This window comes from Mobula hypostoma, chromosome 8 (assembly GCF_963921235.1).
Source record: "Mobula hypostoma chromosome 8, sMobHyp1.1, whole genome shotgun sequence".
Lineage (NCBI taxonomy): Eukaryota > Metazoa > Chordata > Chondrichthyes > Myliobatiformes > Myliobatidae > Mobula > Mobula hypostoma.
The window spans coordinates 51,884,458-51,903,136 of NC_086104.1; the positions used below are offsets into that span (position 1 = coordinate 51,884,458).

Below are 18,679 nucleotides of genomic sequence, written 5' to 3' on the forward strand. Positions count from 1 at the left end.
GACAGGTGATTGGCAAAAGGGATATGAGAGGATCATGGGACAGGAGGCCCAGGGAGAAGGTAAAAGGGGAGTGGGGGGGGAACCCAGAGGATGGGCAAGGGGTATAGTCAGAGGGAGATAAAGGGGAGAGAAAGAGAACGTGTGTATATAAATAATGGATCGGGTACGAGGGGGAGGTGGGGCATTAGCGGAAGTTAGAGAAGTCAATGTTCATGCCATCATGTTGGAGGCTACCCAGACGGAATATAAGGTGTTGTTTCTCCAACTTGAGTGTGGCTTCATCTTTATAGTAGAGGAGGCCGTGGATAGACATATCGGAATGGGATGTGGAATTAAAATGTGTGGCCATTAGGAGATCCTGCTTTATCTGGCGGACAGAGCGTAGGTGTTCAGCAAAACGATCTCCCAGTCTGCGTCGGGTCTCGCAAATATACAGAAGACCACATCGGGAGCACCAGATGCAGTATATCACCCCAGCTGACTCAGGTGAAGTGTGGCCTCACCTGGAAGGACTGTCTGGGGCCCTGAATGGTGGTGAGGGAGGAAGTGTAAGGGCATGTGTAGCACTGTGTGGTCCAACATATTATTCTCCGTAACTTCCGCCACCTCCAATGGGATCCCACCACTAAGCACATCTTTCCCTCCCCCCTTTCTCTGCTTTCTGCAGGGATCGCTCCCTACGCAACTCCCTTGTCCATTCGTTCCCCCCCCCCATCCCTCCCCACTGATCTCCCTCCTGGCACTCATTCTTGTAGTGGAACAAATGCTAAACATGCCCTCCCCCTCCCCCTCCCCCTCCCCCTCCCCCTCCCCCTCCCCCTCCCCCTCCCCCTCCCCCTCCCCCTCCCCCTCCCCCTCCCCCTCCCCCTCCCCCAACAGCAATTACTTCAAACTGCATTAAACTGAACTCTGCTTCACTTCAGACTCATCATTTTACCCCTCGAGTGTGATAGTTTAGTTGATTCCTATTACCCTATTTCTGTGTATATGTGTATATTATCATTGCTAACCTCTTTCATTTATATCCTTGTGATTAGTGTACTGTATTACTTATTTCTTTAATAAAACTTTATTTAGTTCCTAGTAATCACAGACTCCAACGAGCGTTCCATTTCTGCTGGTTTGGCGACCCAGTTACGGGATACGTAACAATACACACATTCTTTCTCACTCTCTCTTTCTCCCTCTGTCCCTCTGACTATACCCCTTGCCCATCCTTTGGGTTTTTCCCCCTCCCCCTTTTCCTTCTCCCTGGGCCTCCTGTCCCATGATCTTCTCATATCCCTTTTGCCAGTCATCTGTCCAGCTCTTGGCTCCATCCCTCCCCCTCCTGCCTCCTCCTATCATTTTGGATCTCCCCCTCCCACTTTCAAATCTCAATAGACAATAGGTACAGAAGTAGACCATTCGGCCCTTCGAGCCCATCTCTTAATAGCTCTTCATTCAGTTAGTCCTGACGAAGGGTCTTGGCCCCTAACGTCGACTGTACCTCTTCCTAGAGATGCTGCCTGGCCTGCTGTGTTCACCAGCAACTTTGTGTGTGGCTTGAATTTCCAGCATCTGCAGAATTCCTCGTGTTTGCATCTACTTCAACTCTCTGGTTTGTCCCGCAAGGCCAATGTCTAATCCAACTTACTACCTCATGTTGAATGCTAAGTGACTGAATCTTCTTGATCAACCAGTAAAGTTGATGAAGGCAAGGCAGTGGATTTTGTCTACATGGACTTGAGCAAGGCATTTGTCAAGGTCCTACTGCCTTGCCTTCATCAACTTTGCTGGTAACTTCAAAACTCTAAGACTGTTTAGATATGACCTACCATGCACAAAGCCATGTTGGCTATCGCAAATCAGGCACTGGCTATCACAATTCTTGTATATCTGGTCCTTTAGAATACCTTCCCATAACTTTCCCACTACTGATGTCAGGCTCATTGGCCTATAATTCCCTGGCTTATTTTTACAGCCTTAAACAACAAAACAGTATTAGCTATCCTCCAATCATCTGTCACCTCAACCTTGACTAATGATATTTTGTGTGTCGCTGCTCGGGGCCCTGCAATTTCTGCACTTGCCTCCCACAAGGTCAGATGGAACACCTTGTCAGGCACTAGGGATTTATTCACCCTAATTTATCTCAAGAAAGCAAACAATACTTCCTCTGTAATCTGTAGACAGTCCATGACCGCGTGGCTGCTTTGCTTCACATCTACAAACTCTGTATGTACACAGGAAATAGACAGATGTGAAACAAACTATTTAAGATTGCCCCCCAGTTTTTTTTGGCTATGTGCGTAGATTACCACTCTGATCTTCCAGAGGACCAATTTTGTCCCTTGCTATCCTTTTGTTCTTTTATGCATCTGTAGAAGTCCTTCGGATTCTCCTTTACCTCGTCTGCTAGAGCAACCTCATGCAATCTTCACGATTCAAAGCACATTTATTATCAAAGAATGTATAAATTAATTGCCTTGAGATTTGTTTTCTTAGAGGCAGCCATAAAGCAAAAAATCTAGAATAACTCAATTTAAAAAAAAGACCACAACCACAACACTGAGAAAGAGGCAAAAGAAAACAATGCAAAAGAAAACAAACAACAGCATTCTGAAGCAGAATGAGTCCCTGGATCTGCTCCCCAGAGAAGGCTCAAGCCTGAAACTCAGTTCATCATATTAGCAGGGCAAAAACGCCACAGCTGCCAGAGCAGTTCACAACCTTGGTACCGCAGAGAGAGGAATGAACATTGAGGGAGAGTGAGTGAAATCAACCCAACACGTGGGCTTTCCTGTCTATCTGGACCAATGTTTGAATTGCCCCAGCACCAGGTAGTGCCTCACTCCAGAACCCGGATATCGGCACAGTGACAAGCTTGGTCCATACAGCCAAAAGCCATTCTCAATCTCACCAAATCGGCTCAGCGCTTGGAGTGATCCAACCTCACACCTGGGTTAGGTGGACGGGCATCGAAACTGTTCCACATCTACACTTCACCAAATCATTCACTCCAACAGTGACAGCGATACCAACATGTCTATAACCAAGTCTTGAACATGCACTTTGGCTTTGTAATACACCAGTACTGCTTATCCTTTGAACCTGTTTCGCCTCCTCTTGCTTCTTGATTGTTTGTGGTGATAGATGACCACAATTTACTTCAGAAAATTTACTTTTAGACCTGATTTCCTTAAGCGTTCTCTTGCCTTTCTTGCACTTGAGTATCTCATTTGTTCCTGCCAGTCTATACCTGTGATGCACCTCCTTTTTCTTAATCAGGGCTTCAATATCTCTCGACTAACACCTTTAGCAGAAAAAAACCTGTCCCAATCCACATTTGGCAGATCCTTCTGATGCCATCAAAATCAGCCTTTCTCCAATTTAGATTCTCAGCACAAAGACCAGACCTATCTTTAATTATCTTGAAACAAATGGCATTATGATCATCAGATGCAAGGTGTTCCCCTACAGACATTTTTGTCACCTGCTCTGCCTCATTCCCTAAAAGGAGATTTAGTATCATGCTCTCCCTAGTTGGGACTTCTATGTACTGATTAAGGAAGCTTTCCTGAACACATTTGACAGACTTTCCCATCCAGCCCTTTTACAGTATGAGGTGATACAAGTTTTTAATCATTTATAAGTTTTGTATCAGTATGATATAAAGTTGTTTGCTTTCTACTAGAAACGTCTTTCTGTAACATTATTTGGAAATTTGCCTTTGTTTTGATTAGAAGATAGAGTTGTTATGTTATTTTTTTAAAAGTTAAATTTGATATTAAGTAATTTTTAATGTACATGAGCAAAATAAAAATAGCAACAGGTGAAAGAGAATATATATTAGCACAACTTGGCCAAAAGCTACTTTGCTTGGAAAGCTGAAAAAAATATTAATGCAGCTAAGCCTCTCTGTAGCTATATGTTAACTTGTGCAACTATATTTGGAAATGGAAAATTTGAGACATTGCTTGTGTCACAGTATCATAACAGATATATGTAAATATAGTATCTTTTCCCTTTCAGACAATTATATTACTCTGCATTGGTACCTATTCAGGTTTATCTTTCTGGGTCATGCAATCTTTGCACAAGAGGTTGTCCAAACATGAAGGCAGTATGACTGTGATTATTCACTTGAAATGAAATGAAAATCAATGACAAAGTGAAGATTATAGTAGTAGAATGCATGTAACAGCATCATGAAACAAATATAATGATTAGATTTCTCAACACCTGCCACACTGGCTGAAGCTGCAGCTGATGGTCCCCGGTCACCCACATTTTACTAATTTCACTGGTCCTCACACTATGCATTTGGGGTGGGTGGGGCTGGTCTCAGTGGCAAGTGGACCTTGGTGCAAAAGTGCTGTGAATCCACTCTTCAATTCTCTAATGGAACACAAAAAATGCAGCACAGCTTTATCTCCTGTTAAATATTTTAATAATAGTTGTATCCCTCATATTCAGTAACATCTGAAAAATATAACGAGTAAATGACATGAGTAAAATAGTTTAAATTATTTCAAAATTAAAATGCCTAAAAACAGCATCATGGCAGTATGGTGGTTAGCATGACAATATTGCAAATCTAGGCATTGCAGAGTTCAGAGTTCAAGTCCAGAGCCATTCTATAAGGAGTTTGAACATTCTCCCCATGGGTTTTCCCTGGGTGCTCCGGTTTCCTCCCACAATTCTAAGATGTATTGGTAATTTGTTCATTGTAAATTGTCCTGTGATTACGTTAGGGTTAATTGGGTTTGTTCTTTGTAAGTCGTCCTGTGATTATGTTGGGGTTAATTGGGTTTGTTCATTGTAAATTGTCCTGTGATTACGTTGGGGTTAATTGGGTTGGGTTTGTTCATTGTAAATCGTCCTGTGATTATGTTGGGGTTAATTGGGTTTGTTCATTGTAAATCGTCCTGTGATTACGTTGGGGTTAATTGGGTTTGTTCATTGTAAATCGTCCTGTGATTACGTTGGGGTTAATTGGGTTTGTTCATTGTAAATCGTCCTGTGATTACGTTGGGGTTAATTGAGTTTGTTCATTGTAAATTGTCCTGTGATTACATTGGGGTTAATTAGGTTTGTTCATTGTAAATCGTCCTGTGATTATGTTGGGGTTAATTGGGTTTGTTCATTGTAAATCGTCCTGTGATTACATTGGGGTTAATGGGGTTTGTTCATTGTAAATCGTCCTGTGATTATGTTAGGGTTAACTGGGTTTGTCAGCGGGTTGCTGGGGGGTGTGGCTGGAAGGGCCAACTATGTGATGTATCACAAAATTATTTATAACTCAAATAAAATAATTATCAAAGCATTAAATACCTTTCCTTTTCCTTTTTTAAAAATTTATTGAAACCAGTGGGTCTCTGAAGTTAAGCCATGTGTGACCTAACACTAGATATGTTGCCAGTTTGCCTATGTGAGGTGAGGAATCCACTAGTGGAGTTAACTAGCGGAGCACAGTGACTAATGTAGACAATCCCATTCATTAGGTACGGAAGTCCACATTCTACAGTGTACTTGCAGTAATCCAAAACCAATCGAAGTGGCAAGAACATAAATAAACAGCAGTTGTGATTGAACTTGTCAAGATTAGCTAATGAAATTCACTCTTGTATGGCCTGAGCCATTTGTTAAGATCGCATGGATTTCTTGTGTTCAGGTAAGTTGTGCATAGAGAAACATAACACCATAAGATTATAGGAGCTGAATTAGGCCATTTGCCCCATCGAGTCCGTTCCACCATTTCATCAAGACTGATGAAATTTTTCTCTCAGCTCCAATTTCCTGCCTTCCACACGTCGCTGCCGCTTCCCCCCCCCCCAGCCACCCCAACCAGTCGGTATCCCTTTATGTCCTGACCAATCAAGAGTTTATTAACCTCTGCCTTAAATATGAATAAAGACTCGGCTTCCACAACTGTTTCTGGAAGAATTCCAGATTCACCACTCCCTGGATAAAAGAATTCCTCCTCATCTGTTGTAAAAGGACATCCCTCTATCCTGAGGCTGTGTACTCTGGTCTGGGACTCTCCCACCGCAGGAAACATTCTCTCCACATACATTCACTCTATTGGAGTCTTGCACCATTCAATAGGTTTCAATTAGGTCACCTCTCATTCTTCTGAATTTTAGAGAATATTAGCCCAGAACCATCAAACGCTCTTCATATGACAAGCCATTCAATCCTGGGATCACTTTCATGAACCTCCTTCGAACCCACTCCTGTTTCAGTACATCCTTTCTAAGATGAGCCCAAAACTGTTCACAATACTCCAGGTAAGGCCTGACCAGTGCTTCATCAAGTCTCAACACTACGTCCTTGCTTTCATATTCTAGTCCTATTGAAATTAACACTAACATTGCATTTGCCTTCCTCACCACAGTCTCAACCTGCAAATTAGGGAATCTTGCACAAGGACTCCCAAGTCCCTTTGTGCCTCAGGTTTTTGTATTTTCTCCCTGTTTAGAAAATTGTCAAACCTTACCTTTCTTCTACCAAAGTGTGTGACCATATACTTCCTGTATATGGACGCTATTCCACCTGCCACTTCTTTGCCCATTCTCCTAATCTGTTTAAGTCTTTGTGTAGTCTTCATATCGAACTACCTGCCCCTCCACCTATCTTCATATTCTCTGAAAACTTTGCAACAAAGCCATCAATTCCATCATCCAAATCATTGACATATAATGTAAAAGAATCGATCCCAATACAGATCCCTATGGAACATCACTTGTCACAACCAGAAAAGGCTCCCTTTATTCCTACTCCTTCTGAAGACACTGGAGTCTATGCCTCTGCTACTACAATGCAATGTGTGTGCCTGTTTTAGATGCTGATAGTAGCAACTGAGATGAACAAGTTTATATTAAAAAAAAATCAACAGATAATTTGAACTATGGGAGGGAAGTGCATTAAAGAATAATGTATACACAAAGTAATCATCAAAAGAAAATAAAAGTATTCAGGAACCTAGGTTTAGCAAGATCATTTGGCAGATGAGGCATTAAATTATATTTTATGATAGGAGGTTGGCATCCAATATGAAGATACTCTTGCCCTACTTTTGCTCTGTACCTGTTAAAAGTTGCAATATTAAGAGGAAATTCTACCCTCCAGTGAATCTGAGAGTGAAGACATGAGACTGCTGGAAATATGGACCAACAGACAAAGGAGTTGGAGGAACTCAGCAAGTCAGACTTGATCTTGACTGTGGAGGTGAGGTTACAAGATGAAACATTTCTCTAGGACTGGAAAGAAAGGGGGGAGATGGCCATTAGTTATATATTATATAAAAAAAAGGCTGGGAAGAAGGGGTGACAGGTGGATCCAGTAAAGGCTGGGATGAGGTTGGTAGGCAGGCAAAGCGTCTCCTTTCAGAGAAGGATTTAAGATTTTTAGCAATTGATAGCTGTTGGTTCGCATGCATTCAACCATTTCCATTAGATGTGTGGAATCTTTCCCAGAAGTAAGAGTTTGTACTTGAGAACATATCAAATTTGGAAGTGTCTTAACATGAAGGCATTTTTCTGTTGAAATATAGTAAGAAATTTTAAGTTGAGGTCCATGTGTGATCTCAGAACACTATTAATAATGACAACTGCAAAATTCTGTACATAATGATACAATTATTATGCAATTCCTGTGCCTCTTCACTTTTCAAATTTAGAAACCAACCAGTCTAGTCCCAGGGGAAGGCTGTGTTTGATTTCAGAAACATAAAGAACTCATTTGAATTGCTGTTAATTTTTCATGTTTTCTGCTGATCACAATTTTGTTTGAAGTCCGAATACTTCACAATAACAAATACACAAACTATCTATTTTGTGCAGTTGGCTCAAAATTTGAGTACATAGAGCCACACTTTTAAGAACTTGTGCCTGCAATAACATCAGGCCAAAGATTGTGTGTGCTATTTAAGCAGATAGCAGACTTTGGGGTCTGCTCTAAGCTTCACTTTAAGGAAATGGGTCTGAGTTAATGCCAACCCATGTGTCAGACTTGGCCAACCTGCTCAAATTGGTCTCATGATGAACAATATAATCTCTAATGGCCCATCTACCAGCTTTGTTTACAAACCTCTTCCCCTGCCAGTTCAAATTTCTTCCTGATTGCCATCTGGTAATTAATCCTATCCGGCTAAACATCAGCTCAGCTAACATCACCCAATGACCCATTCTGTCAAATCTCTACCCTTTATTATCCATCTCCTGCTTGGCACCCACCTTGCCTTGTTTAACAACTGTCCTCCTCCAACTTCTGATCTGCTTTGCCCCCATATCCTCTATTTACTCCCGATCTTTCAGCCCAATGCAACATCTATTTAAAAAAAAACAACTCAATAATCCCATCTTCTGATAACCTATCTCCAGCCTCCCCATCAAACCCCAGTAACTAGCCACCCTGACCCCCGCAAACCTGGCCATTGATCTGAGCTTCACCAATCTCTGACCCCCACTGAAAGGTACAACTCAGCAATGGAAAGCCCCCTACTTGCATGAATGAATTCAATCAAACAGCACTTGAACACCACTGTGACTTGGAAATGTATCACCATTCCATCATCCCAATGGAGTCTAAGTGCAATAATATGCAACCAAACAGCATTGTGGGAATAGGTTTTGCAGGAGTGCAGCTGTTTGAGAGGGTATCTCATCACCAGCTTTTCAGAGACAATTGGTGATTGCAAGTACCTTTTGGCCATCTGGAAAATGACCAGATTTTGGAAAAGAACTGAACAAAAAGGGAGGGTTTGTCAAGTTGGCTTCAGTGGTCTGGGTTCTGTGGGGGATTTTAGAGTAGGAAAAGTTGGAGGTAAACAGTGGCTGGTGATCATGAGGAGAATCTGGGATCAGGAGTAGCAGTGGTATGTTCTATGGTCAGATTGTAAGGAGAGTTTAGGATCAGTAGTGAGGTATTAACTGGAGAATCAAGGGTCAAGAGTAGCTACAATGCAGTGGTCAGTGTTAGGAAGGTCAATCTGTAGCACTGTTCTATTACCACAAAACAACAAATTTCATAGAAATATAGAAAACCTGCAGCACAATACAGGCCTTTCAGCCCACAATGCTGTGCCAAACATGTCATGGTGACACACACAATGCTGGAGGAACTCAGCAGGTCAGGTAGCATCTATGGAAATAAGTCAACAGTCAACAGTTGTTGTTTCAGGCCGAAACCCTTCGTCAGGACTGAAAGAATGGGGGAAGATGATGGGGAGAGGCAAAGGAGCACAAGCAAGAAGGTGATAGGTGAAGCCAGATGGGTGGGGGAGGAAGGGTGAAGTAACAAACTGTAAGGTGATAACTGGAAAATGAAGAGCACTAGATAAGATGGAATCTATGGGAACATAAAGTGCTGCTCTTCCACACTAAGAGAGGATTCATTGTGACAGAAGAGGAGGCTATGGATTGATATGTTGGAACTGGAATGAGATTGGAATTGAAATGATCAGTCACCAGGAAACAACAGGAATTCTGCAGATACTGGAAATTCAAGCAGCACACATCAAAACACCCAAGGGTCTCGGCCTGAAATGTCGACTGTACCTCTTCCTAGAGATGCTGCCTGGCCTGCTGTGTTCACCAGCAACTTTGATGTGTGTTGCTTGAGTCACCAGGAAATTCTGCTTTTTGCAGTTGGAGTGGAGGTGTCTGATAAAGTGGTCTCAGGTCTCAGAAATGTAGAGGAAGTTGCAACGGGAGCACCGGATACTGTAGACAACTCCAACAGATTCACAGGTAAAGTGTTGCCTCACCTGGAAGAACTGTTTGGGGCCCTGAATGGTGGTGAATGGGCTCTGAATAGCTAGGTTTAGCATTGCTGTTGCTTACAGGGATAAGTGGCAAGAGTGAGATTAGTGGGAAAGGAATCACAGAAGAACGGATTCTTGCTGAAAGCAGGGAGTGGGGTTTGGGGAGGTGGTCCAGTTGAAAAAGGTGGAAGTTGAAGAGAATGATGTGTTGGACATGGAGGTTCATGGGGTGGTAGCTGAGGATAAGAGGAACTCTATTCCTTTTAAGGCAATGGGAGGATGTGGTGAGCATAGATAGCCAGAAAATGGAGATGTGAGTGAGGGCAGCATCAGTGGTGGTCATGACATTAGTTTGCGATAACTAACCTGATTCTAAAGATTGAAATGGTGCTTTGGGTGGAGACTGTGCACATGAGCATTGGGTGTAACAAAATAAATTGAAGGTAGAGCAATGGATGTAGTGTATATAGATTTCAGTAAGGCATTTAATAAGGTTCTCTATGCAAGCCTTTTCAGGAAGTAAGGAGGCATGGGATCCAAGGAGACCTTACTTTGTGGATCCAGAATTGGCTTGCACACAGAAGGTAAAAGGGTGGTTGTGGATGTTTCATATTCTGCATGAAGGTCAGTGACCAGTTGTGTGCCTCAGGGGTCTGTTCTGGGACTTCTCTTTGTGATTTTTAATAAATGACCTGGATGGAAAAAGTAGAAGGTTGGGTAAGCAAGTTTGCAGATGACACAAAGGTTGGGGGTGTTAAAGATTACAGCAGGACATTGATAGGATGCAGAACTGGCCTGAGAAGTGGCAGATGGACTTCAGCCCAGATAAGTGTGAAGTGGTTCATTTTGATAGGTTCATTTTGATAGGTTCAATTTGAAGACAATATAATAATAGCAAGACTCTTGGCAGTGTGGATGATCTGAGAGATCTTGGGGTTTGTGTCGATAGGACACTCAAAGATGCTGCACAGGTACACTTGTTAAGAAGGTGTATGGTGTGTTAGCATTCATCAACCATGGGATTGAGTACCACACGGCTCTCGAAATGTTACGGCTATATAAGACCTTAGTCAGACCCCACTTGGAGTACTGTGTTCAGTTCTGGTCACCTCACTACAGGAAGGTTGTGGATACTATAGGGAAATTGTGGAGGAGATTTACAAGGATGTGGTCTGGATTGGAGGGTGTACCTTATGAGAATAGATTGGTTTGCCTTTTCTCCTTGGAGCGACAGAGGATGAGAGGTGACCTGATAGAGGTGTATAAGATGATGAGGGCATTGATCATGTGGATAGCCAGAGGCTTTTTCCCAGTGGTGAAATGGCGGACACGGGGGTGCATAGTGTTAAGATGCTTGGAAATAGGTACTGAGGGGATGTCAGGGATAAGTTTTTCACACAGTGGTGGGTGTTTGGAATGCACTGCCAGCAGCGGTGGTGGAAGCGGATACAATAGGGTCTTTTAAGAACCTCTTAGATAGGTACATGGAGCTTAGGAAAAATAAGAGGGCTATGTGCTAGGGAAATTCTAGGCAGTTTCTAAAGTAGGTTACATGGTTGGTACAACATTATGGGCCGAAGGGCCTGTAATGTGATGTAGATTTCTATGTTTTATGTGCAAGGTCAGACTGATGGGTGAATGGAACTTCAGAAATTGCAGATGAACTTGAATTAATGGGTGAATAAAGGTTTGGAGTGGAAGACTGGATAGCAATCAATGATGCTTTGGAATAATCAGATCTTTTAGTCAAAAATAGCAATGATTACTAAAGATAGCTTTTATAGTCTGTAACATACCTGATGTAAAAACTTTTACAGCTCAATTACTAACTAAATTTCACCTGTAGCTTGTATGTTATAGCTAGAAGTTCCATTTCAGGTCTAATTTAGTTTTCAGTATAAAACATGAAAAAACAAGGATTGGTTATTCCATTTGAGCCCTGTTTTCCAAGCTAAAATTTTCTGGTATAAGGAGCCAAGGGAAAATTGTAGATCCAGTGGACAGTGTGTTGATGAACATTATCTTGGTATTTTGAGGGCCAACTTCAAGTGAAATTTGAGAGCATGTATGATTTATATAAAAAAAAAATCTGGATCAAGATGATTGACCTCAAGGAGAATGAATAACCTACCAGTGGGCCTTATCTGCCCTTGACAGATGCTGACTGATTTTTATTCTATTTCAATTCAATCATATTGGCTCCTACAGGGTAAATACCCATGCCATTTTAACCATGGTTGCAGTAGAATAAAAAATTGGCTGGGTGATGAGCATAGTTTCTGACCTTCTTTCATTGTCATGCCATACAATAACACTCTCACATTGGCACCAAAGGCCTCCACCACAAAATAACACAGGCAATCTGAAAGTTTAAAAAAAATTGTCACATGGATACATTGAAAGTGGAGTTCTCCTCATCTTCAGTGTACTGAATTTTGATATGCTGATGACAGAACTAATCCCAAATCATGGAAATTTATGGAATTAATCAAACTACATTGAAAATCCCTTGTGCATATCCCAGTGGGAGCCATGAGAGAAACTTGCAGCTACTGAGGGTTTCTTTCCCTTTGCTGATCACTGGGCAGAGCATCAAAGGGGTTTTCTCCATGGCAACCAGATTAGCTGCATGGAAGTTTGCTATGGGGGTGTGGGAGAGGAACACAGCGCCCCTTTGATGGCTTGGTCCGATCGATTCTACATTGTTCATCTTTGCCATGAAACTACAAAGTTAAAGATGACAAAGGACAGAGGAGTGTTGTGACTTGTATACAGAGGCTGTGAACAATGATGAGAGAGCAGTTTTTAATATTCTAACCACTGAAAACAGACCCTATAAATTTGTGTTTCACTGCTGATCTGTTTGTGATGTGCTCTTAGTCTTTTGGCAAAGGCCACAGATCACATGCAAAAGCACCAGCTCCTGAGAGCTTTTCCCAGGAAGTGCTAGTACCTCATGTAAAATAGTGCCCAGGCCAATACACATGATTTAACCTAAAAAAGATCATGAGTGTAATTTAACGTATAAAAATAACCTTTAAACATGATCTGTACATTCAAAATTGTGCTAATGGATTTGGATTATATGCTAGAATTGTTTTTCAAATATGGAGAAATTTTATTAAATTGTACTTTGTAGTCATAGGGTGAACAAGCTTTTACATTGCTCTTCACACCTGTGTCAGCTCTAATCAGTTTGCCTGCAATTGCCCTGTAGTCTCTTGAATTGCTATAATTCAGCTGTTCAGTCAGCTTCATTAAAAGCTGTTTTGGGCTCTGATTTCCATACTATATAATAAACCATGTCCTATTGACCTTCCATATAAAATAATATTCTACTGGTCTCTTTGTGTTTTCACTGACAGTTGCAAATGCAGTAATATCATACTGCAGGAGAAAGTATTATATAATGCCATATATTCCAGCTATTTTTTTGACAGTGCAAGCAAAGTCACACCTGAATATTCAACACATTGAACACATTAATTGAATACGTACATGCTTGATAAGTTGTTGAGTCCAGAGAAAGCTCCACTTGGAATTCTGTTCAGACTGGTGTATTTAAAAGTCCTGAATACAGAAGAAAAATAAGAAATTAGTATCACTGTATAAACATTTAAAGTCTCACTTTTTGGTATCTTTGCTTATGAAAAGTCCATAGATTTTCATAGATTTTCAAGTCCATAGATCAATTTGCTGTGTGCGATACTGGTAAAGTAATGACTTGATCACTGGTGGTTGCAAGACTTGTTATGTTTAACATTTGTCCAGGGTTAGTGTGTGTAATTAGGTTTTGATTGAGTTTTGGATTTCCAGCTTTTATGGGACAATTCATAGCATTAATGTTACTGTATATGTCAATCATGGTATATTGGCTAAAAGGAATTACCTTTATGAAAAAAAACATTCCAGCCACAACTGCAATATTGTGTCCCATTCTAAGCACTGCTCTAAAAGGGCTAAAGAGAAGGAGCAGAAGAAATTACAGGGTAAGGGACTTTGTTATCTGGAAACATGGACAAGCTGTGGTTGTTCTGTTTGAATGAAAGAAGCTGTGGTGAATCTGATAAGATTATGTAACATGAAAGTTCACAATAAAATTTATTATCAAAATACATCTGCGTCACCACATGCAACCCTGACGTTCTTTTACCTGTAGCATACAACGCAGATCGACAGAACAGTAAACTATAAACTGGATCCATGAACAACAAACTGCACAAATGGAAATATAAATAGCAATAAATAACGAGTATGAAACAACATGATAAAGAGTTCTTAAAGTGAACCATCTGTTGTGGGAAATAGAATGAGTGTAGATATAGAAACATAGAAAACCTACAGCACAATACAGGCCCTTCAGCCCACAATGCTGTGCTGAACATGTACTTTAGAAATTACCTAGGGTTACCTGTAGCCCTCTATTTTTCTAAGCTCCATGTATCTATCCAGGAGCATTTTAAAAGACCCTGTCGTATCTGCCTCCACCAGCATTGCCAGCAGCCCATTCCATGCACTCACCACTCTCCACCCAGAAAAAAACTTATCCCTGACATCCCCTCTGTACCTACTTCCTAGCTCCTTAAAACTGCGCCCTTTCATGTTAGCCATTTCAGGCCTATGGAAAAAGCCTCTGACTAGCCACACTATCAATGCCTTTTACCATCTTATACACTTCTATCAGGTCACCTCTCATCCTCTGCCCCTCTGCCAAGTACACCCTCCAATCCAGGCAACATCCTTGTAAATCTCCTCTGCACTCTGTCTATAGTTTCCACATCCGTCCTGTAGTGAGATGACCAGAACTGAGCACAGTAATCCAAGTGGGGTCTGACCAGGGTCCTATACAGCTAGAACATTACTTATCGGCTCTTGAACTCAATCCTATGGTTGATGAAGGCCAATGCCCTGTATGCCTTCTTGACCACAAAGTCAACATGTGCAGCAGCTTCGAGTGTCCTATGGACACGGACCACAAGATCCCTTTGATCCTCCACGCTGCCAAGAGTCTTGCCATTAGTACTATATTCTGCCATCAGATCTGACCTACCAAAATGAACAACCTCATACTTATCTGGGTTGAACTCCATCTGCCACTTCTCAGTCCAGTTTTGCATACTATCAATGTCCCACTGTAATCTCTAAATGCCCTCCACACTATCCACAACATCCCCAACCTTTGTGTTATCAGCAAATTTACTAACCCATCCCTCCACTTCCTCATCCAGGTCATTTATCAAAGTCACAAAGAGATGGGGTCCCAGAATAGATCCCTGATGCACTCCACTGGTCACCAAACTCCATGCAAAATATGACCCATCTACAAACACACTTTGCTTTCTGTGTGCAAGCCAATTCTGGATCCATAAAGCAAGAATCCCTTGGATCCTATGCCTCCTTACTTTTGCAATAAGCCTTGCATCAATGCCTTGCTGAAATCCATGTACACTACATCTACTGCTCTACCTTCATCAATGTATTTAGTCACATCCTCAAAATATTCAATTAGGCTAGTAAGGCACAACCTGCCTTTGACAAAGCCATGCTGACTATTCCTCATCATATTATGTCTCTCTAAGTGTTCATAAATCCTGCCTCTCCGGGTCTTCTCCATCAACCTACCAACCACTGAAGTAAGTCTCACTGGTCTATAATTTCCTGGGCTATTTCTACTCCCTTTCTTGAATAAGGGAGCAACATCTGAAAACACTCCAATCCTCTGGAACCTCCCCCCTCCCCATTGATGGTGTAAAGATTATTGCCAGTGACTCAGCAATCTCCTCTTTCATCTCCCACAGTAGCCTGGGGTACATCTCATCGGTCCTGGAGACTTATCCAACTTGATGCTTTCCAAAAGCTCCAGCATATCCTCTTTCTTAATGTCTAGATGCTCAAGCTTATCAGTCCGCTGTAAGTCATATCCCCTTTTGTTCAACAGCCTGATGGTTGATGGGTACCATCTGTTCTTTAACCTGGTAGTGCAAGTGCTGATGCACTTGTACCTTCTACCTGATGGCAGCAGCGAGAGGAGAGCATGGTCTGTATGATGAGGATCTTTGATGGATGCTGCTTTTCTATGGCAATGTTTCATGTAAATGTGCTCAATGGTTGGGAGGGCTTTGCCTGAGATGTACTGGGCCAAATCCACTATCCTTTGTAGGATTTTCTGCTCAAAGGCACTGATGTTCCCATACCCGGCTGTAATGCAGTCACTTTCCACCACACATCTATAAGTTTGCCAAGGTCATTGATGACATACTGAATCTCCACACTTTCCTGAGGAAGTTGAGGCACTGTTATACTTTCTTCACTATTATATTTATATGATGGGTCCTCTGAGATAATGACACCCAGAAATTTAAAGTTATTGACCCTCTCCACCTCTGATCCTCCGATGATTACTGGCTCATGGACCTATGGTTTCCCTCTTCTGAAGTTTACAATCAGTTCCTTGATCTTATTGGCATTGAGTGAGGGGTTTGTTGTCATTACATTGCTCACCTAAATTTTCAACCTCCCTCGTGTATACTGATTCATCACGAACTTTGATATAGCCCACAACAGTGATGTCATCAGCAAACTTGTATATGGTGTTGGAGCTGTAGTTAACTGCACAGTCATAGGTATAAATGGAGTAGAGTAGAGGGATAGGTACACATCCCTGTGATGCTGCTGTGCTGATGGAGATTGTGGAGGAGTTGGTTTTGCCAATCCAACCTGACTGGGGTCTGCAAGTGAGGAAATCTAGGATCCAATTGCACAAGGGGATATTGATGCCCAGGTCTTGGAGTTCACTGATTAGATTTGAGGGGATGATAGTATTAAATGCTGAGCCGTAATTGATGAGGAACATTCTGATGTATGCACCTTTGTTATCCAGATGTTCTAGAGTTGTGTGAAGAGCTAGTGAGATAGTATCCACAGCAGAGCTGTTGCTTCAGAAGGCAAATTGTAGAGGATCCAAGTTGCCACTTAGGACCTGATATGCTTCAACTCCAGCCTCTCAAGACTTAACAGTGGATGTAAGTGCCACTGGGTGCTAGTCTTTGAAGCAGGTTACCATGCTGCTCTTGGGCACCGGTATGACTGAAGCCTGCTTGAAGCAGATGGGTAAAACACACTGCCGAAACGAGTGGTTGAAGGTATTCTACCCACTACCCAGTTGGTCAGCACATGTCCTCAGTACTCTGTCCACACAAAATGCTTTCCTTGGATTCATTCTCTTGAAGGCAGCCCACACGTCATCTTCAGATACTGAAACCATGATGTGTGGAGACAGAATAGATGGAATTTATTTCCACCGGTGGAGGGACAAGAACCATGAAATGCAGTATGAAAGTGTTGGCAAAGGAACTGAAAGTGAAATCTTTTTCTCAGCAGGCTGTCAGGGTTTGCAATGCACTGTGGGACTAGCTGCTATAGATTAATTGGGGCAAATCCATTTGTGATCTAACCATTCTCTGATTTTGTGAATTCAAGAATGTAGATGCTGGTGGTATTGTGAGAATCACACTTCTTGATTTCTCTAGCACTTTCAATATAATCCAGACACTTCTGAGCGAGAAGCTGAAAAGGATGGACATAGGCAAATCCACTATCTCCCAGATTACTGACTACTGACAAATAGACCCCAGTCTGTACTGCTGGGTAGTTCTGTGTCTGAGATGGTGGTGAGTGGCAGTGGAAAGCCACAAGGAACTCTCCTCTCTCTGTTTCTGTTCACACTGTACACCTCAGACTTTCAGTACAAATCTGAGTCTGGTCACTTGCAGGAGTTCACTGACTCTGCATTGGTTGCGTGTATCAGAAATGGGCAGGAGTCTGAATACAGAGGACAAGTTTGTGGAGCGGTGCAGGAGGAGTCACTGGCTTCTGAATGTGGCCAAAACCAGGGAGATGGTGATTAATTTTAAGAGGAAATGGACTGTGTTGAGTCCTGTTTACATTCTGGGAGAAGTAGTTGTGGTGGTGGAGTACAAATACTTGGGTTTTCACATCAACAACAGACTTGCCTAGAAAACCAACACCAAAGCTGTTTACAAGAAGGGGATGAGCAGACTCTGTTTTCTAAGGAAGCTGGCAGAATGCTGGAGGTCTTTTGCCAGTCTGTTGTAGTGAGTGCAGTCTTTTTTGCGGCTTTATGTTGGGGGAGCAGCATTGATGCTGGTGATACGAAAAGACCAAATAAAATCATCAAAAAGGCTTGATATGTCCTTGGCTCCAATCTGGACTGTTCTGAGTTGGTGGTGGAGAGGAGGTCACTAAACAAATCTATTATGGACAATCAGGATCATCCTCTCCATGACCTACAGAATAAGCAGCAGAGCAACCTTTTGAACAGGCTCGTTCAGCTCCACTGTCTCAAGGATCATTACAGAAAACCTTTCCTACCAGATACAATCAGCATATACAACAGTTCATCTCTATGCAACAGGAGAACACGCATCATAGTACAATAGTCTGTTTTATTATTTTATGTATTATTATAGCAACTATTGCACATTGGTAAATTGTGTACAGTATATTATTTACTTTAATTATATTGATTATTGGTAAATGTTTTTAAAATGTTGTTTCTGTAAAGAAATAATTTGCCACACAGGATCAATAAAGTACTTATAATAATATATTGTTTTTTCATAATATTGTCAGCAATAGCTCAGAATATTACACTCCTGTCTGAGATGGAATTTGATGGTTTAATTTAGAAACTTGGGTGCAAAAATCTAGGGTAAAAATTCAGTTCAGTGTACTGTCAGAAGTACCATTTAAAGCTTTGACAATTCACAGGTCTGAACTAGAAATTGACTAGAACTGGAAATGTGCATCATTAAAATGATTTTTTTTGCCCTGCACTCCTAGAAATCTTATGAATAGTGATTATCTACGTAAAACACATGATTTCAGTACGTAGGAGACCAGAAGGATCAT

The 18,679-nt window shown here is 41.7% G+C and overlaps 1 protein-coding gene across 4 annotated transcripts in view; it reads right to left on the reverse strand.

Annotated features, from left to right (window-relative positions):
• Positions 1 to 18,679, reverse strand: part of fshr (follicle stimulating hormone receptor) — a 193,559-nt gene that overhangs the window by 80,101 nt on the left and 94,779 nt on the right. For 3 of the 4 annotated variants that reach the window (XM_063055836.1, XM_063055837.1, XM_063055835.1), the window contains exon 2: positions 13,247 to 13,318. In XM_063055836.1, the coding sequence (XP_062911906.1) occupies positions 13,247 to 13,318 (72 nt within the window). Of the gene's footprint in view, positions 1 to 4,224; positions 4,355 to 13,246; positions 13,319 to 18,679 lie in introns of those variants that run through there. The other variant, XM_063055838.1, reaches the window with a different exon arrangement.